The 27,873-nt window shown below is 32.8% G+C and overlaps 2 protein-coding genes across 3 annotated transcripts; one reads left to right on the top strand and one right to left on the bottom strand.

Annotated features, from left to right (window-relative positions):
• The first annotated feature begins 4,515 nt into the window (after positions 1-4,515).
• LOC142627495 (vacuolar iron transporter 1-like) lies at positions 4,516-9,853 on the top strand. The gene is made up of 4 exons (XM_075801372.1): positions 4,516-4,881; positions 4,989-5,074; positions 5,270-5,384; positions 9,418-9,853. The coding sequence occupies exons 1-4, from the start codon at positions 4,637-4,639 to the stop codon at positions 9,713-9,715; spliced, it is 744 nt and encodes a 247-aa protein (XP_075657487.1). The 5' UTR covers positions 4,516-4,636; the 3' UTR covers positions 9,716-9,853.
• A 1,482-nt stretch (positions 9,854-11,335) lies between these two features.
• LOC142629777 (heat stress transcription factor A-8) lies at positions 11,336-17,229 on the bottom strand. Of its 2 annotated transcripts, XR_012843115.1 has the most exons (3): positions 16,863-17,229; positions 11,884-12,931; positions 11,336-11,685 (listed from the first exon to the last, which is right to left on the bottom strand). XR_012843115.1 is itself a non-coding variant. In XM_075803813.1 (2 exons), exons 1-2 carry the CDS (start codon positions 17,088-17,090, stop codon positions 11,990-11,992), a joined length of 1,170 nt encoding a protein of 389 aa, XP_075659928.1. In that variant the 5' UTR covers positions 17,091-17,229; the 3' UTR covers positions 11,813-11,989. The 2 variants fall into 2 exon arrangements, 1 of the variants encoding a protein (XP_075659928.1); XM_075803813.1 differs by lacking the exon at positions 11,336-11,685 and having other exon boundaries at positions 11,813-12,931.
• Between the last annotated feature and the right edge of the window lie 10,644 nt (positions 17,230-27,873).

Here is a 27,873-nt window from a genome sequence, read left to right as displayed (position 1 = left end):
TTGTTGTATAGTAAATGGTAGTCACAAATTCTCTAGAGTTGCAAGAACGACTACACCACCACCTCGTAGGAAAGATGTTATGAAGAGGAGGTAAATGTTAAGAACCCTACATTTGCATATAGGTGAATAAATATATTTCTTGTAATCTACTAATAATGGTTATAATATCTTGTGTGTAGTTAGTTAGTTGAGATTAGGTTAAGTTTTGAGTACATGAGATACATTTAACATAGAGCTTAATTCTTAAAACACATATTGAATTATTTAGCCAATTATCTTGAACTATAAGGGCCCATAAGATTAGATTAGTTTTCTTTTAATAAATATATGATTGTGATTCACAATTAGCAATTGAATAAAGACAACACGCTTATGCTCTATATGTTTCGACTTTAACATTTTTTTTAGAAATAAAATATTTTCCAAAAAGTATTTTTTAGAGAACTATTTCATTTTACTATGTTTGGTAGTTACTTTAAAATGAGTTGGAAAATTATATCTTGACTTTCCTTATTTAGCTTCATATTAAATAGATTTGTTTTCCTTATTTAGCTTCGTGTAATATTTGATTCTCAACAAAAGAAAAAGAAAAGCTTCATGTGATATAGAGATGTTTTCCCTATTTAGCTTCAAGTGAGATAATTGGTGCAAAGGGGAATTTAAGCATATTAATTAATGAGCTATTTAAGCATATTAATTTTTTTGGGTGCAAAGGGAAATTTAAGCATATTAATTAGTAATAAACTAGTCGCTAATCCCGTGCAATGCACGGGAAAATTTTGCATAAATGTATAATGTATCATGTATAAGATTCAAAGCTGAAATTATTAAAGCATAATGAAAATATTTGATCACACAACAGAAAAATATAAGAGAAAGATGTGGCTACCGTCAAAAGACTAATCCATGGCTATATAGTTGACAAATTCAGTTATAGCAAAAGTAAACCCAAAAATTCAAATGTTAAAACTTTCAAAAAGCCAAAAAAATTAAAGAATTTGAATATTTTGAGCCTAAAAATTATTGAAACAAAACAAAACATATATATGTCTATGTGATTACATAACAAAGAAATATAGAGAAAGATGAGTTACCTTCAAAAGAATAATTTGTGGATATAGTTGTTGAAATTTGTTTAGACAATTTTAGATCTTGCCAAAAAAAAAGTGAGAAATTAACACAAATATGCGAGGGAGAAGAAACTGTAGGCGTTACAACTTTAACTCAATATCAAAAGTAAATCAACAAACCAATTTTAAACACCTTAGTACTTTTCAACTAGAGTGCTTAACAATTTTACTTGTGTCGAATTGCAGTAGGAGAAGATTCTTGTGTGGCATAAGTCATGACTCCTATTCCTATACCAATATTGCCAAAGATTTCTAACAATTCAGACCTTTTCCTATTTATTTTAATATCTAAACGAAGTTGAATTCTTATTTCTATATTGTGAGTACTTTGAAATTTTTTTAATTTAATTATAGTCACTTGACTCCAACACATTAGGTAAATACAAAATTATGATATGTTATTAAAGCTGGTTACAGCTTTTGAGTGAGAAAGAGATAGCCGGGTTTAGATGTTGTTTTCACTTTTTAGATGTTGATTTCACTTTTTAATAGGATTAGTAGTGTTTTAGTAGGATAGGTAACAGTGTTGCAAAAATAGAAATGGTTTAAACGTGTGATTAGTAGTGTTTTAGTAGGTTATGTATTTTTTTTAACTGATTTTTTGTTTTTTTATTTAAATAATGCTGATATGGAAAATTGTGGAGAGGTCAAATACTTCCGTTATATATATATATATATATATATATATATATATATATATATATATATATATATAATGATAATTTTATTTAAATATTAATGATAATGATGAGTTTGAGTTTAAGTTGGACTTGTTAGAAAGATAGAGTTTTACTCCTTGTTAAGTTTAGACTAAACAAAAATAATTTTGTTTGAATAAAGTGATAATTTTATTTAAATATTGTGTTGACGTGGAAAATTAATATATATATATATATAGATAAAATAATAATTTTATTTAGATATTAATGATAATGATGAATTTGAGTTTAAGTTGGACTTGTTAGAAAGATAGAGTTTTACTCCTTAAAACTAAAAATGATAATTTTATTTAAATAAAATGATAATTTTATCATTTTAGTTAAATATTGTGCTGACGTGGAAAATTGTGAGGGTTTTAAAGGAAAAAAATAATTTTATTTAAATAAAATAATAATTTTATTTAAATATTGTGCTGACGTGGAAAATTGTGGGGACTTTAGAGGTTTCGGTATATATATATATATATATATATAGATTATTAAATTTTACACAATTAAATCTAATATTAATTAGTAATAAATTAATTAAAATGAAGCAATTAATTTATTACTAATTAATGTGCATTATGGCAAATCTCTTCACTCGCGGCCAGGATCCAACTCAGGATGTCATAATGCAATTCCCACGTGAGTTGCTTTCACCAACTCTTACTTCAAAATATACCAATAACGCCATTAATCCTAGAACAAAAAAAATTAAAAGACCAATTCTTTGTTTTTCCATCAACTAAGAAAACACTACCAGAAATTCAGGGCATCAAAGGCAAGACAAATTTTAAACACAAAACATTAAAAAAAATTATAAATTTTATTTATATTATAACATTTAATGATATTTTTTTAACCGTTAAATCTTTTACAAATTTACAATTTTAAAAATGTGTAACTTGATCCTATATATATATATTTTCCTGGTAACACTATACACCCACGAAGGGATACAGCCATACAGGTACCAATGCATTCATTGGTAGGAAAGACTTGATCCTAAAACCAAAGTTACGTTGGCGAAAGCTTGACCACTTGCCGTGTTGACGTGTATATGAAAGAAAAACGAAATAACTATAACATTGTTCTTTTAAGGAATGTAGATAATGATGAAAACTGTAAAGTTGAATCTATTTAATCATGTGTTGATTTTATTTCGTACCAAATTTGTTTATATTTTACCAATTAGATACCCTATATTTAGGTGGGAATTGTGTAAAGGTAGTGTATGAGAGAGTGTGAAGAAACCTCAAATGTGTGCACTTAAGAAGAGCCTCGCGACTAGTGAGTTGCCAAAGGTGGCACACGTGTGAAGCATGCAGGAGAGCTGAAGGGTCATGACAGCTAGAGCACTACAGGACAAAACTTTCAATTTGGCCAGGCAGTTAGCTCACGACTCGTTCCAGTTGCGAGGTTGAGTCACCAGAATGCCTTGTTTGGATAAACTTGACATTTCACATTTCTCATACACTCTACTGTAACTACCCTTATACCCACGAATTGTAAAGAGCTTCCAAAGAGAATTTTGAGGGAGAAATCCTAGAGAAAAACAGGATTGACTCATCCATGATCTTCATCTTTTGATTCTCCAAATTCATATACTCTCACCCTCTCTATTGACATATCCTTGAGTTTAGCCAAATCCTTATCTAACCATACTCATATCAGTGAGGAGGTGTTTGGGAAGCAGTTCAGAAGGAACCAATTCATTTGGTTGATGCAATGAACTTATTGCGAGATCCGGTAAGTTAGAGAAGATAAGGCTCGGCGCAACCCTGTTGGAGCAAGAAGATTGGAGGGGGTGCATTAGGTAGATTAGACTTGAAGGGTCTTTTGTTATTCATGTATCCCAACTTTATTCTCTAGTGGATTATTGACCGCTTAAAGGGCGGCGGAGAGGTTTTTCGCCGAATACTTTGGTTTCCTCTTCAATTATACATCACTGTGTTATTTTTGTGTTTACATCTCTCTTCCCTTACTCTTTACCTTTTAATTGCTGCTATGTTTGTAATTAATTATGGTTTAGAGTGTGTTACCAATTTGGGTTTAGCTTATATTCATCATTCTGCACATATTTTGTTTGTGTATAAGCTTGTGTTAGTAATTTTGAAATTGGAGATCTAAACGTTCATATGTGTTTTACACACTATTTGAACTTTAAAAAACAACAAATAAGCCAATTGCCAAATAAAGATGTGTATCCGACAAGGGTAATACACTAATACTATGATTATATAGCACAACTTATGTCATAACTTGCTAAGTTGTGAGTGGCAGAAATATTTTTTCACATAGACCCACAACTTCACTTTTTTTTTTTTTTTGGCTGATACCACAACTACACTTCAATTTATTAACTCTCTCCATGAAAAATTGTGACAAAAATTATACAATTTTAAAACATTATCTAACGTACCCGATGCGTGAGACATGTGCCTAACTGACATACAACCCCACAGGTATAGCCGTGTGTCAGTGAGACATGTCTTATGCGCCACCGTACATATGAAATTTTTTCGTAAACTTTTCATGTGTCCTAAATAGAATTTCTCTTCCAATTTCCAAAGAAATACACCTACAGTTTCACGCACCAGCACTACTCGTGACGTGGAATCTTTTGCTCATGTCAGACTACCCAAAAGAAGCACCAAACATCCCTTATATTATTTATGCACAAAAAGACACATCACTAATAAAACGCTCCCCCACTATACCTATATATATTCTTTCTCACACGTACGTTACTCTTAATACTCTCTCACAGCCACTTTACTTAACAACAACAATTCACATCCTGAAATGGCTGCCATCGTAGAACCAACAAACCTAGAACCCGAGAAGCAAACACTCCTCAACCAACACAAAGAGAAGCACTTCACCGCCGGCGAGATCGTCCGCGACATCATCATCGGGGTATCGGATGGCCTCACCGTGCCCTTCGCCCTCGCCGCTGGCTTGTCGGGCGCCAATGCCACTTCCTCCATCGTCCTCACCGCCGGCATAGCCGAAGTCGCGGCCGGCGCTATCTCCATGGGACTCGGCGGGTATGTATTTTTATTATTCGCTTTTTGTTTTATTAATAATTATGAGCAAAGCAATGGGTTGAGGAGGGATTTGAAGGGATTAAGGTTTAAGAGACACGTACGTGCAGGTACCTTGCCGCAAAAAGCGAAGCTGATCACTACGTGAAAGAACTAAAGAGAGAACAACAAGAAATCATTGACGTTCCTGATACAGGTGATTCCAACTTGTTGAAACTTTCGTTTTTGTTTGATTGATAAAGTTTTTTATCGTCAAATAAGAGATTTAAAATTTGAATTCCGATCTAAAATTTGAATTCTGTCTATGTTAAAATCTAATTATTATCTCGATCTAATGATTAAGAACAATCCTTATAAGATTTGTGATATTAATATTAGTTGTGAAATGTAGAGGCGGCGGAGGTAGCGGAGATATTGGCACAGTATGGGGTAGAGCCGCATGAATATACGCCTGTTGTGAACGCTCTCAGGAAGAATCCCCAAGCATGGCTTGATTTCATGATGAAGTAAGTTATTAATGTTTTTATTCCTACACATATATTTGAGCTGAGAAATTCTAGATAAAATTTAACTTTTAGACGGATGTATATCCATACTTTTAGGACTTAGATTTGCGATGACCACTATCTCAAAATCCACCTTTGAAGGTAAAGTTGTGGCTCGAAATCCATGGAATACGTGTAAAAACTCATAAATTAGTATATATAAATATACTCATGCTAATAGGTAAGAAGTCTATATACACAAGAGATGAGTGATATAAAAGTGGAAGATAAAATAGATTTTAGTTTTTCATTATCGTATCTGGTAAAAGTATAAAATATGGAATTGAAATACAAAATTTTAAAAAAAATTTGAGAAGAATAATGGGAGATAAAAAATTTAATATGTCTAAAGTTCCTATTATGTCTTATTAAGTAAAAAGTATTTTGTTTTTATTTTGAGAAACAAACATATGCACAAAAATACAGAAAAATGAGTTATAAAATAAAAACACACAACAAACTTTACTTAAAAGTTATGATAACTTTAAGTGAGAGTGAGTGCAGCAAGTTATACTATACTCAACATTTTCTTGAGTAATATAGAACAATTACCTCATTTTTTATTTTATTTTTTTGAGAAACAAACATACACATACAAGGGAGAGGAAAATGAAGTAATAAGTAATTGGATTTTACTAATGTGTGTCCTAAGGGCACACAATAACATACTATTTTTGAAAAAAAATTTTATCGGAAATTGATAACGTTTTACAGATTTTTCAATTTTTCATAAAATATTTCTAAAAATAAATGGCTTAATATGTGCCTTCAGGGCACATATTAACTGGACCCTAAGTAATTTTCATTTTTATGTAAAAGTAATATTTTCTTTTACTATATAATAAAAGATAATTTTACCAATTTAATTAGTAAATATAATATTTTATAAAATTGATTATGTTCCATTATTTTATTTTATTTTTATCTGCACATCCTTTTATATAAAAATAATAATAAGTTGATTAGCTGACTTAATTAAAATAATACTTTATAAAAGTGAATATATCACAATTACTATATACTTTTAAATTTATCTCTTTAGTCTTTATACATTCAATTTTGAATTTCTTTTCTATTGCACGTGCAACACTGAGACTTTGAGAGTAGAGAGATTAAAGTTATATTGGTAAATTACTCTTCCTCACAAGTTTTCTTTTATGTTTTTTCTCCATTTTGGATGAAAATAAAGATTGTGGCCCTGGAGGGAAAATGTCCCCCACCCTATTTTCTTTTCACCCAATTTTCTTCCTTACCTTTCATCAAAAAAAAAAAAAAATCTGCCTTACCTAACAATGGAAAATGGGAATCTCTCTCATTAGGAAGAAAGAGAAGTTTTCATTGGTGGAGAGGTTTTTGCAGTGATCAATGGGTATGTAATGTTCAAGAAAATATTTTCTACTTTTAAAAGTAGAAATTTTTTTGCTTTCTATTAGGTTTATTTTATTGACTGTAAAAAGTATCTTATATTTACTAAAAAATTTTCGTCTCACCAAATATATATATGAAATAATTTAAGCATAGGCTTCAAAATGTTTATTCAACACCTTCCTTTCCTTATTTCTTTTCCCCCCCTTACTTTTTGGGTATGGTCCTTAATATTATTTTCCCTAACTTTTTTAGTATGGTCCTAAAAGAGCCTTGGTTTCTTGCAAGTCGGCCTATAAATCCAAAAAATAGGGCTTCTTTTTTATAACAGTTGTTCCACTATAATCACCGATAGAAGAAAAGCAACTTTAGCTTTTGTAATGTTGCTAGATAAAGTTGTTTCCCTTCTGAAACGTTGACAAGAACATGTGGTCCGTCCTCGAGAGCGCAGAGCCAAGTCTTGGGTCAGAGAAATTCGTGAAATAATTGCAGCTGATATAATGATTACATTGTCACAGCCTTTATTATTTTTATTATTATTATTGTTTGTTTTTGAAGTGAAGATAGAAACATTTTCCCAAGCCACAACCTGTTGATTACTCATCCTCTTTTGCTTTTAGGCCATTAAGGCTTCTTTTAGGTGAGAAATGGAGAAGTGGGGATAAAAAATAGGGTGCGAATGAAACAGTTGGGGATAGAAAATATTTAGATTTTTTCATGTGTGTTTGGTTAGGGTGAAAAATTAGAAAGATGAAAAACTCTTTTATTTGGTTAAAAAAAACATAAAATGAGGGATGAAAGGATATATAGATAATTTTCTATCAAACATTCTCCCCCTTCCTCTCCCACCTCCATTTTCTCTCTAATTCGAGGAGACAATTATTTTACACCAAATGGTAGGCTCAGAGAAAAAATATCTGGTCACCACTAAAATCACTCCTCCACTACCTTTCCCAACCCAACACACAAGTCTCTTTATTTTCTCTTCTCCCCACAAATCACCCTAACCAATCACTACATAAATGAAAATTTTGATCTATATTTTGAATCATAGTTATTGGATAGTATCAAAAGAAGACTTCAAATGGAAATTGTTGGTAAAACTAATTCATTTTTCATCTAAAATAATGTACATATATTATAATTATAAATAGTTACTCATAATTGTTTAATAAATAATTTACTTCATTATATATATATATATATATATATATATATATATATATATATATATATATAATTCAATAGTTATAACGGTGAGAAATTATTTGAATTTTAAATGTATTGAAAATATCATTAATTGTCAATCAATTGAGTTACAAAATTATTAAATACTCTGGGAGTACCATAAATGTGTACTCTTTCCTCTCATATAAATTGAGGGTCTTACCATGAATTTAATTAATATATCATACTATTATGTCAGAGGAGAAAGTAAGCATTTATAGTACTCCAAAAATATTCTATAATTACTCATGGACTACTCCATTGTACTAAGAGCAATGATAGAGATATTAAAATTTTTATTACATAAAATGACATAGGGTTTGAAGTAATAAAATTCAATTATTAGATGTAAAACACATTTTTCAAAAATAAAATTACAAATGTCAACAATTCATTAATTTGCAAGCAAAATTTAAGTTTTGTTGTGTTCTTCCTAATTTTGTTAATGAATGCCTTAAGTAAATAACTAACGTGCATTTAATATACCATCAAATAAGGTTTATATGCTTTCAAAAAATAAAATCAAATTTTGCATTAATATTAAGAACAACATATACTTGCACAATTAATTGTTAACGTAAATAAATTATTATGGATAATTATATTTTTATTATTATTATTTGTATGCATTACTAATAATTGAATAGGAGTATATAATATTCCTTAACATGTTAATAATTTATCAATTAATTATTTAGGTATATGTAATTTAGCATATTTTGATAAAGGTTCCCTTCTGCAAATTAAAAAAAAAAAAAACAGGGTGAATGAAAGAAAAAGAAATGAAAAAAAGAAAAGAAAAGAAAAGAGACACATATGTTCCTAATTATCTTTGTTTTAGTTATTACTTACCAACATAAAGACTACTAGAGCATAACATAAGGCTGTTTTGTCATTTTCCTTCGATGATTAGTGTTTTATTTCGAACTAAAAGGGATGTGAGTGTAATAACAAAAAATTTCAAGGGAGGTTACTACAATTTTTCCTCTACAAATAGGTCCTATGTTTGTTGTAAATTGAAATGGGTTATATATCCCTTCTTTGGGTTCGAGGAGTTAATGAAGGATATATGTGATTTTTCTGTTTAATGAAGTTGCGTATTTAAATAAATAAAAAAGAAGATAATGCTTAGGTAGATAGCAACTAAAGCATCATTACTCCTTTATTTTAACCTTTTACCACAATTGTTACAATGCTTTATTAGTAGAGCTTCCTTCGCCATTCCACCATTTCCACATTGAAATATTGAATTTTCCGTTGGACAGTTTTTTTTTTGGATCCTATTTAATACTTAATGTTCATTTCAAATTTCAATATATTAGCAACAAAATTATTTGCATGCTGGTGGAGATTACAAATACTAACAACAATATATCTACCAAAAACATTTCATGTGATGCAGGTTTGAACTGGGATTAGAGAAGCCAGATCCAAGGAGAGCACTACATAGTGCACTCACAATTGCCATTGCTTACGTCTTGGGTGGATTGGTACCCCTCATTCCCTATATGTTCATTCCAATAGCTAGAGAGGCTGTGGTTGCTTCTGTTGTCTTAACCTTATTGGCATTGCTAATCTTCGGCTATGCCAAGGGTTACTTCACAGGTAGTAAGCCCTTCATCAGTGCCTTTCAAACTGCCCTCATTGGAGCTATTGCTTCTGCAGCTGCTTATGGCATGGCTAAAGCTATCCATCCTTAATTAATGTTCTAGCATTGCATCAAGAGTTACTTCTAATAAGATTTCTATCTTGTATCTTTTTCACTGTCTTAAAAAGTTGGACACTCCTCCCTTTCTAATTTAATCATGTTATCTTATACTAGCAACTTCGATTGGCATTCTTATCTCTAGGGTGGACAAACTTCTCTCCTCTCTTTTATGTTCAATCCTAAGTAAAAGATGCAATAGCATAATCATGATCACTCATGATAAATCATTAAAGATAATTGAAGGATGAAACAAGGGTACAAAGTATACAAAAGGACATCCTAAAACAAAGAAAATAGAGCTACGTGACCAACATCCAAAGTTCAAAGTATCTATAAAATCCAAGAATTTTGAAGTAGTATACAACGTTGCAGCTTGATCCCACTCATAAATAGATCCCAAGAATTTTGACTTCATTTGAAGTACTAAGCGTTCTTTGCTTTCGAAGGTTATAGTATGCATTCTTTTTCTGCATACTCTACATTAGACAGCGGAACGCCGCCCCCCCTCCCCCCCCCCACAAATAATTTAGGCTGCATTTTTGTTCCCCTTTTATTGGCAATGTCCCCATTCCAGCGTAACGAAACCCATGAAAGAAAAGAACATGATAAATGAAACCCACTGACGATTTTGCCCTTCATCAAACCATTTCTAAAGTTGCAACTTGGTTAATCGACTTCACAATGTACCTTCAAAATGAGGAATGAGATTTGGGCAGAGAGAGAGAGAGAGTCACAATTGTATCTAGCATTTGATTCCTCATGCTGCAAATCAAATGCACCTAAAGCTACAAACCTCTCTCTTCCTCTCTCTCTCTCTCTCTCTCTCTCAAATAATTCTTTTTTAATAAGTACGTAGTGATGGAAGAAAGAGATGAGATCCAAATCACAAATATGAGAAACCACAAAAAATGTCATTACTATTTGTGTTAGACTATCACTTGAATTCCCTCTAAGATGACTTAAGTGGAGGGGGAAGACGCTAGCACAATGGTAGACATAGCGAGTTGTGAACCGAAAGGAATGGCAAGTTAAAAGTGGGTCAAGAGCACTTGTGAAGTTAATTAATTCCCCTAACTTTTTTTTCTTTTTTATAATTCAATGGTCTAGAGAGGCAAGATTTGAACGTTAAGCACCTCTAATAAAAATACCATAAAGTGTTAGTTGAACAAAAAGACTTTTGACAGTTCCCCTAATTCTCTATATTTTCTATTTTCCTATTTTTCCATCCTCTCAACCAAATGAGCTTTAAAGTTGCCTATTTACTTAAGCTAAAAAAATCCTTACATTGAGCACTGAATAGAAGCTTTAATATAAATATCGTAGCATTTTTTTGATTTAATTAAGAAATTATTGAAGTCATAGGCAGAGTAATTTGTTTTATCGTGGGAGGACAGGACAAGAACAGTCGGTTGTCAATACACAGAGACTCGAGTTCTATGGGAGTAGAATTGGCATGCCATTCAGAGGAAGATAAATTGAGGAGGTCAAAAGAAGTCCCAAGTGACCCTCACACACCTTGCATACCAACCTTTTTTAAAAATTTTTTTATAAAACCAATCTATCACAAGATTGCATTCGATCACATCAATAAAGCAAAATTCACTTGGCAAAAAAACAAATAAGATGTCATTGAGAGAGAGAGAGTTAGTTGCTTTACTACATATATATACGCGCATTTATAGATCAAGTGAGCATATACAGAAGCGGCATCAGTACCCCATAATATACAAACTTACGTCGGTATGGAAGAACTATACTAAGTTGCAAAAGTTATGAAAGGTAAAGCTATGAATTACTTATAAGTGTACTAATCCAAACAGAGAAGGTGTTATAAGTGGCACTATTAACCCATCTATTTAGAAACAGCTCTAAGTACTTTGAAGGCATCATTCAAGAAACAGAACACCACTATGCCATTCCTCCATATATCTGTATAGAGAAGACATGCTGACACAATGATATCTGTCAATAATCCACGTAGAGTAATCAGCAGATGAAATCTTGATTACACAAGATTAAAATGAATTACTAGTTTTTTTTTTTTGGATTAAAATGAATTGCTAGTCTCAAATAAGTAGGATAATTATGATTGATAGTAATAAAAACCTTTTCAAATAAATTTTACCACATGAAAGAAAGAAACGTGAAGAGCCAACTTACATTTGATTAGAGAATGATGGAGTGGGGGAATGTGTTACACTTATGCTATAGAAGGGTACCAAAAAAGTCAACAAAGACAACAAAGCTGCATATTCCTCATATGTTTCTATTGTGATGCATGTTCGTTGTTACGTTCAGAAGACAAAAGCCCCATTTGCTCAGTTAGAAATTCCAAGTTCTGCGATTTATCCCAATGAGCTTTATCAATTGATGATTCCATTCCCAAGTACTGAGATTTCTCCATTTGTTCCATCAAACGTTCAAAATTTTGAGACATTTCCAATTGGCTTTTGGACTCTGTTGATTCCATCTCCATTTCAGAATCGATAAGCTCCTCATCATCCATCTTTCTATCCTCATCATTTTCTAAGAAAGGACTAGCTAAAAGAAGCTGTTCCCATGCACCATCATCAGGTGAATCAGGTAGCATAAATGGGGCATGGGTATCTAAAGAACACGTCTTCTCATCCATAAGCATTTTCATAAAATCAGGACTTAAGAAAAAATCTTTCATCCCATCAGTAGAAGGATCAGATTCCTGTTGTTTTTCTGAACTCCGGGTTACTGTATGTAAAGGTTTTGGTGTTTCACTGACTGGTGGCTGGTACCTTACAATCGTCCCATCAGAAGCTACTGGTCTATCATCCTCTTTACCTTCTTCTAGCATACGCCAATTTTTTTCTTTTGGCTGAAGCAGCTGAACTAAAATTCCAGGGCTCTGCATGGCCATCACTAAGAATGATAGCATCTGCTGCTGATTCGTTTCCATTCCTTGAAGGCGGTCTCTTAAGAGGAGCAGTTTATTATCTGAAGTTTCCTGGTGCTGCCTAAGTTTGATCAACTCCTGCATAACCAAATTTTTATCAGTCTTTAAATTCTCAACTTCCTTCCATAGCCCCACGTTTTCAATGTTTTCAGCTGGTCCATCTGAGTTGTCTAGCTGCTGCAACTTTTTCCTTCGACTGATGTTCTTCAACAGATGCTTTTGACCTCGGACAAATCCATCATTTGCAAATTCCCAGCGATCTGTATCAATTTTTCTAAAACCCTAAAAGAAAACTAGAGTTACTAACTAATAGGGTATCAGCTGACTCTTAAAAAAACATATATATTTTTTTATATGCAAATAAATAGTCATATAATATGTGGTGGGGGTGGGGGGGAGTTGTAAGAGAACTTATATGTATGCAGACCACTTAAACTTGTTATGTTCAGTTTTTAGTGTCTTTGCTACAAGCATGTTTATTTAAATGATTATAGAATTTCCAATTTATCTGAATTCCATCAGAATAGCATTTCAAAGAAGCAAATTTGATTCACACTTTACACAGTTGAAGTTTTAGATGACCAAGCTGGCCAAGGAGTATTGGACCATCTCCATTTCTTTTCTATGCTTTATTTATTTTATTTTTTATTTTTAAATTATGAAGCTTAGATTTTAGATGAGAAAAATAGTGCTTTAGGATATTCTCATGGATCACCAGAAACAGTACCTTGTTATTGATGCAGGAGACGCAAGGAATTTTATTTTAATTTAGTATTATTTACTTTTGTGAGTCAGTTGTATTTTTATTTTTCAGGTCCTAGAAGTTTATTAGGCTATTAGCATTTCAATATTTGGAAGTAAGGTTATTTTTGTAATAAGGTAATTAGGGTTTCCAATGCCAATTAAAATCAGGGTTTAATTTTCCTATATAAGCAACTATTGTATTCCTTTTAAATGAATAAAAATTAATTTTGGTTTTTGGTCTGGGGCCGACTCTAGCTGACCCTAGGTGTTGACTCCTAGTGCTCAATGCTGACTTCAAGCAAGCCTAGGTGTTACTAGGGGTTTCTATCCTTTATTTTACTGTCTTTAAAATTTATTGTTGAATCATTCTGGTTGTCCTGCATCTGTAATGCTCTTGATAAGTGAAAAAGGCATTAAAATTTAGTATATATTACATAGAAGGTTCCAATTATTTTATGAACAATCTTATGCACATAATGTAACCACAGAAGATTTCCATGAGGAGAACTTCCAGATTCTTTATTCTGAGACTAATGCAGAGAGTCCACCATATTTAAAATTTATGGTTTAATTAATTCAACAAACATCTGATGCGTATTGGAAGTAGCTCTAGTGCTATGTGGGCCTTCACTTACTTTCATATATAGAAAAGTTCTAATACAATTCAAGGTACTCAGAGGTCGGTGGGGCTTGGGTTGATGGTCAACCCTTGATTTAGTTCAATCCTACAAGGTGTTGGAAAGTGATGCCCACTGCTGACCAACAATTTTCGGGTCTTACTGCCCTTCACCTTTGGATGGGCGGGTGGGTTAGATCAGATTATTGCCAACACACACCACACAATTCAGTTTTGCAACCCTCAACACGCATTGAACACCAAACCAACTTAAAACACAAAGCGCCCCAAACTGCACCTCTGCCACACCCACACCACACAGCCCCAAACCCCACCTCCACCACCATACCCAATTACCGCTGCCTAACTCTAAAGTCTAAACAATCACACCAACAATTATAATAAATAAATAATAAAAAAGCCCCACATATATATATATATATATATAGAGAGAGAGAGAGAGAGAGAGAGCAAGAGAGAGAGAGATAGGGCAGTAAATTAAATGGAGGTGGTCAATTGTAAACTAAAGAGACAAGTTGCTGCTCATAGGAGACGCATGCACCACAACTGCCGACTGATCTGGTTGCCAGTGTTGTCGTTTTAATGCAGGAGGGCTTTTTGATAATCTTGCTTCAACAGGTTATGGGTTGGATTTGATTTCTCACAGGGAGAGAGAGAGAGAGAGAGAGAGAGAGAGAGAGAGAGAGAGAGAGAGAGAGATTGAATCAAATATGGATAGGTGTGGAGATAATGTGGCTATACGTCAGTCAAGGGGAGGTGAGAAATCTAAAGAGCGGATCAAATGCAGACACGTAAAAGGCTTAAGATTTGAAAATCAATCAGTCAGGTCGGGTCTAAAGGGTTTCCTTGATGCAAGAATTTTATATCTGATTTTATCATTAAGACACACTACTGAATAAAATTTCACTTGGATGCAACTGTTCCTAACTGGGTTGATTCAGGTTGAACTGTTTGGGGCCATGATGATGTAGTGTTGATCACAACTATAGGCCCTGTTTGCCATCATTTCAGATGGTTGGTGGATCAGGTCCTAGTATCATATTTCCCCCTAAAAGGAAATTTGATGCAGATATGATTGAAGCAGTTTGAACAATACCTCTTGGTACTTATCCTTTAAGAAAGGCTTAAGAGACTTACTTGCCATTTGGCAACAGGCCATCAACTGAAAAAAGGGGTCTTGGTTGGGTTGAGCAACCCTAGATATCATTCTTAAAATTTCCCAATTAGATTTCAGACATGCATCCTTTTACATAGGAGTTTTACAATTCTTTAAGAATTGTCATGACCAGATGAAGGCTAGTCACATTAGTTGGTTCTCTATCATCTTCTATCTCTTGGTGAATGAAACTGACCTCATACCCGCATTCTGAAACTCCCATATTCAAACACATCTTAGATTATGCATTCATTAAATGAAGGATTTGGTTTCTTAAGTTGAAATGCTTGAATCCCTAGGTCAAGTTTGACGGAACCTTTAGAAACCATTTGGAACAGCCAAATCTATAAGCTCTAAAATGAAAGAACTATAATAGTGTGATGCAAAATTGTATTAAACTTATTAAGACCCCCCAATTTAGACACAACCCAAGCAAGCAAGAGAAAGTCCTAGACAAACATGACTCATAGCATAATGAATGGGTACTTCAAGATAATGGTGAAGACGCCATTTTCTTCATACAGTTAACAAAAATGATCATACATAATATAAGAAAAATGGAAAACAAACCAGAAATTTCCGTAGCCAAGAAAAAGCATCTGACATACCAACTAAAGGTAAGCCCCATGAGACCCCAAACAAAGGAAAACAAAGGATCCACAAACCCCTAGGGTGATCATGCATGCTAGGCCTTCACAAAATCATCTTCCATCTAAGTATAATTGCATTCTCTAGAACGCAATCAACAAAATTATCTTCCACCTTAAAACCAATAATTGGAATTTGCAAGGGAGAAGTAACAATATTGCACAGAAACTACCTTTTTTTACTTAAGGTTGGACTAGTCACCTCTAGATTAGGTTGATCGCCCCATCTCAATTGTACATCAAAATTTACATTGCAGCATAAATGATAGTAATTCAAAGATGACAGCAACTTAGTCAAAAATTGAGCCCTCCCTTGAAATTCTACAACTATAAAAAGAAAAAATCACTAAACAGATGTTATTTCCTTTCAATCCAAGCTCATCTGAATCTCAACAATTCAGTTCCAATATTTATTTATAAAAAAAAACCACTTCTAAATTGAATATGGGAATTGAATTCTACAATTACAAAGAGATACTAGTAATGACTAAACAGCAAACATCGTCTCCTTTCAATCCAAGTTCACCAAAATTCAAAACAACTAAACTATCCCCATATTCAATTTATAAAATCACATTTATAATATCCTTATTTTTGAACAAAAATTTGATAAAAAAATCCTTATTTCTAGATTGAATATGGGAATTGAATTCTACAATTACAAAGAGATACTAGTAATGACTAAACTAAACTACATGTCTCCTTTCAATCCAACTTCACCTAAATTCAAAACAACTAAACTATCCCCATATTCAATTTATAACATCACATTTAAAATATCCTTATTTTTGAACAAAAATTAAAATTTGATTAAAAAAAACCCAATGCAAACAAGGAATTACCAACCAACCTAGTAAAAATGAAAACAGAATTTCACAAACACAAACATTAAATGACAATTCAAAAACCCACAACAAAAACAAAACCCAGGTACAAAACCACCCACAAAACAAAAACCCTGTCTTGTCTAACCGAGTTAACCACAACTCTGATAAAAACCCAATAAAGCAGAGGAAAAGAAAAACTTACATAGATGTTGAGTTGCCTCATGAAGCTAGAGAAATTGTTGTGCTTAAAGTACAAAGGAAGCAATTTGACAGAGAACTCGGTCATGTCCCAGATGACAAAGCTGTTGCATGACTCCGGCTGAGTCCACGATATGATCGAGTCAGTGGCCTCATCGTCCACCATCTCGTAGCATTTGGTCAGAAACGGTGCCACCGAGTCCGACCCATTCTCTTTCGATTTCCTCACCATCACGAAAACACAAAATCGGAGTTCGATTTGGATTTTGTATTTTTTTTTTAAACTATTTTTTATGGAACAAAGAATGAGAGAGTTTCTTGGTCCCTTGGTTATGGGTTTTGTACTTGTACTTTGTGTGCACTTGGAGTGTGTGGAGGGGTTGGGATTTTATAAAGGAATATTTGGTTTACTTTGCTGTGTGCTATGATGCGGTTTGTTCAGTGAGATTGGTTTTCTGTTTTTAACGATGGGAATTTGCCATATGGATTTGTTGGAGTTGATATTAGGGGAAATTACACTCATATTTTCATTTTAAAATTTGGCCAATGATCTATTGAAATGCACATTCATCACCAATAATTGGTAAAATCCTTGATGGTTGTATAAGAGACGTGGGGTTCAATCATCGCCTACACCAAAAACTGATTGGTGTCTTGGTCTGATGATAAAGAGTTATTATCAGGAGTGGACACCATAGGTTGAAACTCTCTAAAAAAAAAAAAATGCACAAGAGATCGAGAGTTCAATCCCTGCCTACACTAAAAACCGATTGATATTTAAGTCTAATAATAAAAAGTTATTATCAAGAACATGTTATAAATTAAAACTCTCAAAAAAAAAAAAAACTTTGCAACACTTTTTTTTATTATACAAGATAGAGATTCTATTCTAACATAATCTATGTGTATATATATGTGTGAAACTCCCTCTTGGAGACTAAAACCTCTGTTTTTGCCCTCCACACTCTATAAGCATTTATACTTATAGAATGACCATCGCACTAAAAATGTGCGGTGGAAACTTTGCAATACTTAAAACTTGACTATGTGTTTTACTCTTTAAGTTTAGCGGAATTCAGCATTAAAATATCAATATATTTTTTAGTTTCTATTTTTAAAGAGAGGTAAATTAGTTATTCGATACTTGATTTTGTTATGTTTAACATCAAAGTACAAGATAGGAGGAGGATATTGAAGCAGAGTTATAGATTTGGGGGATAAATTATACATTTCAATAAATAGGAGTAAACCATAAAATGAGATATAATTTTTGGTCAAAAAAGAATGTAATTACTCTTTGATTTTACTGAACAGTCCCTCTTGTTTTCTTTTTGGAACTTACCAGGAAGCTACGTGGGTAAAGTGGTGGGAGCTGCTGGGATGGGAAGTTCCGAAAAGTGAGAGTCCGTGTGGGGTCGAGTTTGTTTGAACGTGTATCATTCACTTGACTTTTTAGCATGACTAGTTGAAAGGTAAACCATGTTTGGTTGGAGGGAAAAAAAGAAAAGCTTAGGATGGAAGATAGGGTAGAGATATCAGATAAGGACAATGAATTATTTTGTTAAAAGTGAAAAGGAAGAGGAAATAAAATAAAGTGTGATGATGCCAAAATCGTCAATTGATCACTCGTTTATTCCGGAGTTTTAGACGACCTTGTAGGACCTGCAAGATAAAGAGTGTTGATCGAAGAGACCACCGGATTGTGCCCGGTGGGGGAGTCTCCGATGCTTAAGTTAGTATCGGCCTATATCTTTCTTACTATAAATAGTAATTTGTAGTGGTTTTTGACATACCTTAGAAAATGGACAGATTGTCCCTTTTATAGGTGACTTAGGTTGCTGTTGGACATAAATGAGGGTGAGTATTACCCTAATTGTAACGTTCTTTATCTTGATGAGAGAGTTTAAGACCTTTGATGGTCGTTATTGAATGTGTTGGGTGGTTACTCATCTATCTTTGATGGCCTACTTATGACGCAATGATCGTCCATTAAGATGAACAACCTTAATGGTTTTTATGGACTCATCAGTTGCCCCCCATTCCCAAGTCTGATTTTGCTTTATGCTGGTCAGACTTAGGGAATGTTCTTGACTGGTTTAGATTCTGACTTCTTTATCATTAACTACTTTCTTCTTTAAGAATGGTAGTATTTTTGTGACGACTTCTTAGTATCTACCTTTTGAAGGTCTTTTTGGACGTTCGAGGGATCGTAGCTTGATCTTGAAAGTGAGCTAATTTCTTTGAACGATCATTTTTTATCACTACTGAAGAGCAAGTTAATTTCTTTGAACGATCATTTTTTATCACTACTGAAGAGCAAGCTAATTTCTTTGGGCGACCACTTTTTATCACTGCTAAAAAGCAAGCTAATTTCTCTGGACGACCATTTTTTATCACTTTGATGCTTCTTCTTTCATTCATTCTCTGGTTGGCACGTTTAATATTCTTGATCTATGTGTGACTTGCGTTTGTGTGAGAATCCTTGTTTACTTACACTCGTCTAAGGGTATTTAGTCACTTGGCCACTTTTAGGTGACTTACATCCAGTTACAAAGCTTTGTCATTTAGATTTCGTGAGCGATTTACATCCGTCTTGGCAGAATCTTATCACTTAGCCATTTTTTGGTGACTTACATCCATCTAAGGAATCTTGTCACTTAGGCTTCGTTAGTGATTTACATCCATCTCAGCAGAATCTTATCACTTGGCCACTTTTTGGTGACTTACATCCATTTAAGGAATCTTGTCACTTAGGCTTTGTCAGTGATTTACATCCGTCTTGGCAGAATCTTATCACTTAGCCATTTTTTGGTGACTTACATCCATCTAAGGAATCTTGTCACTTAGGCTTCGTTAGTGATTTACATCCATCTCAGCAGAATCTTATCACTTAGCCATTTTTTGGTGACTTACATCCATTTAAGGAATCTTGTCACTTAGGCTTTGTCAGTGATTTACATCCGTCTTGGCAGAATCTTATCACTTAGCCATTTTTTGGTGACTTACATCCATCTATGGAATCTTATCACTTAGGCTTCGTTAGTGATTTACATCCGTCTTGGCAGAATCTTATCACTTAGCCATTTTTTGGTGACTTACATCCATTTAAGGAATCTTGTCACTTAGGCTTCGTCAGTGATTTACATCCGTCGTGGCAGAATCTTATCACTTAGCCATTTTTTGGTGACTTACACCCATTTAAGGAATCTTGTCACTTAGGCTTCGTTAGTGATTTACATCCGTCTTGGCAGAATCTTATCACTTAGCCATTTTTTGGTGACTTACACCCATTTAAGGAATCTTGTCACTTAGGCTTCGTCAGTGATTTACATCCGTCTTGACAGAATCTTATCACTTAGCCATTTTTTGGTGACTTACACCCATTTAAGGAATCTTGTCACTTGTTGCTGGAATGATTCCTTGATGCTATGTCGTTTTGGACCTTCTTGAGGCCATGTTGATATCTGCATTAAGTAGCACATGCACTTGCCAAGACTTGGTTAAACAAGAATTTTAGAACAATTCATATATACCAATAGCCTAGGTGACCCTTTTTCTTATTTCCTTGTAATCCTAGAGTTTTACCTCTTTTGTGATCTGTCTAGTAATGCATACATTTTTGCATGAAACTTTACTAGGTGTAAATTTTTATAGACGAATATAAAAGAGACAGAGACAAATGTGTTACCTTAAATGACGATATCATTTTGTCATATATATCGATCTTTTTATTGCTAGGATCTTCTTGACAAATTCTTCCCTTTTTAGGATGACAAGCTCTTCTTTTTTCAAGATTTTTTTTTTCTTTTTTTTATAAAGCCCGGCATGATACTTCATGTCTAAGGCCTAGATCTCTTTTGCTTCAATTTTTTTTTGAAGGCGTAAAAACTAGGCCACGTTTTTGCCCCCGTTCAAACGTGAAAAGTACAATTCTCGTTTTTTGACGACTAGAGAAATGGTCTATCACGATTGGAACCTTTTTTTTTTTTTTTTTTTTTTTCGCGTGCTTTGATGACTATGGTCATTGCCGTTTGTAATAGCAATTTTCTCTTCCTTCTTCTTTAATTGTATGCTTAAGTCACTTCAATAATGCTAGTTGCATGACAATGTACGAATGTGCAATTGCATGCTATACAAGATGAAGTGCATTCTATATGAATCATAGAGAAGTATAAAAATTGAAGCTATTTGACTATATGCTTCTTTAAACTGGTCTTTATTAGGTGCTTGCACTGTATATGATTTTTAAAGCAATTTAAGAAGATTTTGGTGAGTTGATGGAGATAGCGGAAATTTATTGAGACTTAAATTGATGAGCATATTGTGAACATGATAATCTAGCATTTTAAGTTTAGGAAACTTAAAAAAACTTCTCAAATTCATGACGATGAAACATATGCCACAAATAATATAGTCATATTGATTGTGATAGTTGTAACAATTTTATAGCAATATTTTCAGCATGTTCTACATACACATTTGTAATAATTATGCAAGCTTGATATTTATTTGGCTTCAATGAAATAATCTTTTGCATGGATAATTAAAAAGAAAGAAAGAAATGAGTTACCTCAATAGAAGACCTTAAATCTCGATACTATTTTGTGCATACCTTGATCTTTTCATTGTTGTAGTCTTCTTGACGAACTCTCCGTCATTGAACTCTTACTTATAGAGCTCTTATTTGTTGGATTTGAAGTAGGCACCAAAGTAAAAGCGGGTGCTATCAATGTTTTCATGTCAGATGCATATGCATTTTAAAAAGAAATAAATGAATAAGTTACCTAAATAAGAGACCTTAGATCATGACATTATTTTGATACGTACATCGATCTTTTTACTATTGGAGTCTCCTTGACGAGTTCTCCTCCTTTGAGATCTTTTTTGTTAAGCTTAACATGATATTTCATGTTGAAGGCCTAGATCTCTCTTGCTTCATTCATTTGAAGGGATGAGAGCTAGGCCACATTGTTGTAATTCGTCGAGGTCGCTCCAAGGCTATATTTCATTTCTCAAAGGACGAAGGTCATCCTAAGTTCTTTTATCGTTGTTGTCCTTGGTATCTGAAGACGACCAAAGGGTTTGCCCTCGTTTAAACATGAAGGCTGTAGTCATTTGTTTGATGATAACCAAAGGAATGAACTGTCATGGTTTGAACCCGTATATTTCTTTCTTGGGGCTTATTCTTAGCTTTAATTGTGTACTCAAAATGAGTCACCTCAATAATGCTTGTTGCATTTTGTTAGGAATGACAATATCCAAATAGGCAAATTGCATGTTGAACTATAATAGATATCTTTTGACGAAGTGAACTAAATGTGAATCATAAAGAAGTATACTCTGATATATGAATACTAAAGCTACTGATTATATGCTTCTTTAAAGTATTGAGGGACAAAACTTTGATCTTTTTCTTGGCAGGGTCTCTTAACGAGTTCTCATTCTTAATCCTATGAACTTAAAGAATATATGTACAGTAGCTAGTCTAGTTGTTGTACTATAGTGTGCTCTTACTGCATAAAGTGTTAGATTTAGAGCTATATTGTCAAGCATATAGATACCACTAAAGTTTTCATGAAACCATATGGGGGGATGTATAAATGGAACAATTCAAATTCTCCATTCTCAAAGTCAAAGAAACATGTAATTATACATGGAAAAGTTTGAATAGTAAACTTTGTTCATTCTATGGTGGAACATTTCAAGATATAAAATTTCATATCTTAGTAACGATGATGGAATTTATTTCAAGAAGAAATGTACTGATACTAAATAATATCTTTACGTATATTGGCATAAATTCCAATGATTTTTGAATTATGAAATTTTACAAACTTACATTCCTTATATAACTGGATCCTTTGACCCAAAAATAATGTCATTATCATATTTTTTAAATCATCTTATATCTAATGATATTGACCACTCTGGAACTAAAAACATAACATTTTATACATTTAATTGACTGCTCTAAGGAGCATTTATAAAATTAATTTCCATTAGGAAACTAATTGTAGAAAGTAACAACATATAGGAGTATTCACTAACTTTCTTTATCCAGAAATTCTTTAACTTCAAAAATCGAAATTGAATAACTTCACGTTTAATACCTAAAGTAGTTTTTTTTTTTAAATTATTTAGACAGGCAATAAGATACCAATACACCTTTTTAGTGCTCAGAATTATGACACGCTATAATTATATTAAGATAATAAATTTCAGTTTTACTTTTTTCAAATGCAGAAAGTTAAGATTTATTATCTTTGGCAAAGCAATAATCCTTGGCTTCCATCTTTCCTATCTTAGCAAGATGTATTAGGAAAGAAAAGTAGTGATATGAAAAGCCATAATGCTTGAATATCAACTAGGATGTTATCAGAATATCAATTGAAGACACAAACGGTCTATTACAATATTAGGAAAGGTAATAAAACCCTTTCTAATGGCCATAAATTGGATTCAAGGTCATAATACTTTGCCGGTATTTGGCCATGAATATTTTTTATTCCTCTTTCTTTTACTATATATTTATAGTGTGTTTCGTGTATAGGTTGTAGATTCTTAAACTTCATAGTTGTACAAATATTTAAACCCTCTTTTGGATAAGTGTATCTCTTGTGATTTCTATGACTATTTGAAACAAGTAATATGAGAATAAAACTATTCTCGTGAAATCATTCACTATTTTTGGTGTAGCGACAATTATGGTAAGTTTCTAAAAGAATTTGAATTGTTATGCATGTATCTATTATCTCTATAGTTGACCTCTTTAATAGGTGCTTGGCTTAATTGGAACCATTCCTTTTTAAGCAAATTTTCTAGAAGACTTACCTAAAATTAAGTTATGCAATACCAAATTGTAAATACACAATTTGATAGCTATAACGTATTGTTTCCGAGAAAAGTTTATGCCTTATTTGGAGTCACCTAAACGGTAAGACTTTAAGATCTTAGGCAATACGTTTCTACCAAATAAAAATATTACTATAAGGAGAATCAAGCCATCAAACGTACCTGAGCGATTGTACTCAATGGACGGATTAGTGGGTTAGCCCATGGAATGCATCCATTTACCATTCATTTATGAGAAGGATTTTTTCTTTACATGTGTCCTCCACCAGCAAAAAGACAAAGGTGCTCCAGTAGTGTATTAGAGATTCAGATGGGAGGATTCCTTGATTGGAGTGATATTTTGGGTTATTTGGTATTGCACTTTAGTGTCCATTACTCCAAATTGAAAAGAGTAACCCTTTGTTGTAGGAAGGGCTTAATGGCAAATCTTCCCCACAGACGGTGCCAAACTGATGATGCCAAAATCGTCAATTGGATCACTCGTTTAATCTGGAGTTTTAGACGACCTTGTAGGACCTGCAAGATAAAAAGTGTTGATCGAAGAGACCACCGGATTGTGCCCGGTGGGGGAGTCTCCGATGCTTAAGTTAGTATCGGCCTATATCTTTCTTACTATTAATAGTAATTTGTAGTGGTTTTTGACATACCTTAGAAAATGGACAGATTGTCCCTTTTATAGGTGACTTAGGTTGCTGTTGGACATAAATGAGAGTGAGTATTACCCTAATTGTAACGTTCTTTATCTTGATGAGAGAGTTTAAGACCTTTGATGGTCGTTATTGAATGTGTTGGGTGGTTACTCATCTATCTTTGATGGCCTACTTATGACGCAATGATCGTCCATTAAGATGAACAACCTTAATGGTTTTTATGGACTCATCAAAGTGGATGAAGTTTTTTACTTGGACTCTTTTTTTCTTTTTTTTCCTAAAGAAAAAAAAATGGTATTTAAAAATAAGAGTTTAATAACAATTTACTATCTATCCTTTTACTATTTCATCTCCTTTACTAAATACATACCATAAAAAATATGATTTGTTTTTATATTCCTACTTTTTCATCCTCTCAACTTAAAAAAACAAAATTGTGTGCTCTTTGACATTTGTAGCTTGTATCTTAGTTATAAATTTACAGAAGTTATAATATAATAAATATTGTATATGAATTTGGATTTGCTAATAATAATAATAAAGACATTTTTCCTCTTTTTTTTTTTTTTGTTGTTGTTGAGAAACACACACATATAGAAGAAGGAGGATGAGATGAGGTAATACACTTATATTATGTTATTTCTTTTACCTTCAGGACGTTTTTGAATACTTCTTTACATTATGTTTTAGGAGTCCAAATCCTCTGTCTCACTCTTATTGCTCTATTGTATACTTTACAAATAAAAACATGCCACATGTCTATCTATTTTATTACATGCTAAATTTATGCATTCTATTCGGAAATTATGCCTTTTATTTTAGGAAATTAAAATAATAGAAGGCATAAATTTAGCATTTAATACAATCGATGGATATGTGACATGTTTTTATTTGTGAAGTATACAATAGAGCAGGAAAAATAAGATAGAAGATTTAGACTCATGTTTCAATGTATCCATGTTCCTCTTTATTGTTCTTTAATAAATAAATAAAATAAAATAAATCAGACCTTCAAAACTTTTTTTTTTGTTTTTTTTTATGGGAGGCCTTCAAGACTTGTTACTCAATAAAAAGCAACATACAAGTCATAAGTCATAACTAAGAGCAGAACTAGGCAAAGAAAGGTCAACATTGCAAAGCATTTGCTCCCAATGTTAAGGGGGTGTTTGGTTTGTATTTTCAAACAATAATTTTCAGTTTTTAAACACGTATGCCAAACGGGCCCTAAGTTCTTTCATTTTCTTTTCTTTTTGTTTTTTCTTTTTTTCTATTTTCCTTTTTCTCTCAAGCTTTAGCCAACAATGTTTTCAAACTATTTGAATTCAATAATTAAAAACACAATTGAAAACAGGCTTAAGTTGAACCCCCTAATTTAATAAATTAGAACCATCCAAATCTCTTAATCCTTAAAAAAAAAAGTGATAGCAAATTAAGTAGAGAAAAACTTGCATGAGAGTTTTATTGTTGTCTTTAAAAGCGAGAAAGAAATAAGGAAACTCGAACAAGTTTCACTACATGAAGAAAAGTTGAAAGTATCAACTCTTTTCCCACACGCTTAAACAAAAGGGTTCATTTAGCTATATATCATGGGGAAAAAAATTAGCTTCCTGACCGAAATGTGTGATTTACAAATCAATTTTTTTTTTTTTTTTGAGAAAGGATTTACAAATCAATTAGTATGATTCTAAAAATAATATTTTTTATAGACCAATGAGGAGTAGCCAAACTATATTGAAACATGAGGATGACATTCAATGCATTGCCCCTCACAAATTACAAATTTGAGACCCATTTTGATTGCTTTGGATGCTGCAAGTAGAGCTGCTTTTGCTTCCGCTATTAGGGGGTCATGGTTGTCCGTCAACTCTTTTTATGAAAAAGTCATATCTCCTTTGTGGTTTCTTGCTACTGTTGCTATACATGCTTTGTCTTTATTGATGGCTGCATAAACCATCTTACGCAAGGTTGTCAAAATCGGGATCCTACGTAGGATCGTGGAAGGTAGGTAGGATCGGAGATCGTAGGATCGGATCGTGGATCGCGGATCGCAAGATCCTACTTATTTTCAGATTTTCAGCAAAAAACCTATTGATAGTGACTTTGTATGTTATATAATCACTTAAAATATGAATCTATCCATTTAAAAAAAAATTGCATCATAAAATGTATTTTGCACGCACTACATCGTTCTTATGTCATTCTAACGAAGCAAAATATATTTAACTTTTGACATAATGTATCTAGAAAGTTCAGTACGTGTTTAATTAGCAACTAAGTACCCAAAATATTATCTACACATATGGAAAATGTTTTCCAAATTCTAAGTTCCAAATCCAAAATAAGTTAGGCTAGTTAGCATATAAAACCTAGCTAACTACAATTTTACAATATGTAATCCAAAAGAGAATTTTCAATCTAAGGTTAACTAGCTAATTAAATAATGAAGATCCTATTTCATAATTTTTTAAATTTTACTTAATTTAGTTAACAAAATAGAAAAATAAAAACCTTAAAAGCTTTGTCAAAATCATATACACAACACAACAATATGGAATCAAACTATCAAAGTACAAATAAATGAAAAACTACTAAGTACTAACTACCAAAACAAATTACCAAAAAGCTTAAAGGCAGCGATGGCTCATGGCAACATCATTGAGAGGGTTGAGAGGTGTTGGGTTTTTGACAGAGGAGTGAGGAGGCGTAGGATTAAGGAGCTGGGTTTTTGACTGGGGTTTTTTTTTTTTTTTTTTTTTTTTTTTTTTTTTCAAAAACGTTAAAGTTAAGTTAAGAAAGCTTAAAGGCAGTGATGGCTCACCATTAACAGGGCTGAGAGGTGCTGGGTTTTTGACAAAGGGCTGAGGAGGCGCGGGACAGAGGTGCGTGCTGGAGCTTTGTGTTTCTAAATAGTTTAGGTTTTCTTTTTGAAAACGTTAAACTTATACTATAGGTTTTTTTTGAGATTTTATGTTGACATAGGGGTAAATTTGGGACTTCAATTTATTATTAGGCTTCTAAAACCCATTGGGCTTGTGGGTATAGGTTTACTCAAATGAATCCCACTTAAAAAAAAAAAAAAAAATTCAAGCCAAATGGTAGGATCGGTAGGATCTCATACGATCCTATGATCCTATACGATCCTACCTACGATCCTAATATTTTTGCGATCATGCTACGGTTTTAAACTTTTTGGTGAGGTGGGATCGTAAAATCGTGCGATTTTACGATCCAGATTGCGATTTTGACAACCATGATCTTACGGCTTTCATCACCACCAATCCCTAAGCACCCAGTGGAGCATTAGCATCGGTTGTTCTAAAAAAAATTATATTCTAACACATAAAAAAGTTACTTTATTTATTTTAATATAGCATTTGACAATACATTTCTCATCTCATCTCTTACTTAATACATCACTATTAAAATAACCTAAAATAAAATTAAGCTTTTATTAAAAAAAAAAAAGACACATCCACAAAGTAAAAGACTTGACCTTAAAAAAAAACACAAATG

The sequence above is a fragment of the Castanea sativa genome, chromosome 3 (assembly GCF_040712315.1).
Source record: "Castanea sativa cultivar Marrone di Chiusa Pesio chromosome 3, ASM4071231v1".
Taxonomy (NCBI): domain Eukaryota; kingdom Viridiplantae; phylum Streptophyta; class Magnoliopsida; order Fagales; family Fagaceae; genus Castanea; species Castanea sativa.
The sequence above is the reverse complement of the archived record's forward strand: the minus strand, read 5'-3'. Positions and strand labels throughout refer to the sequence as shown.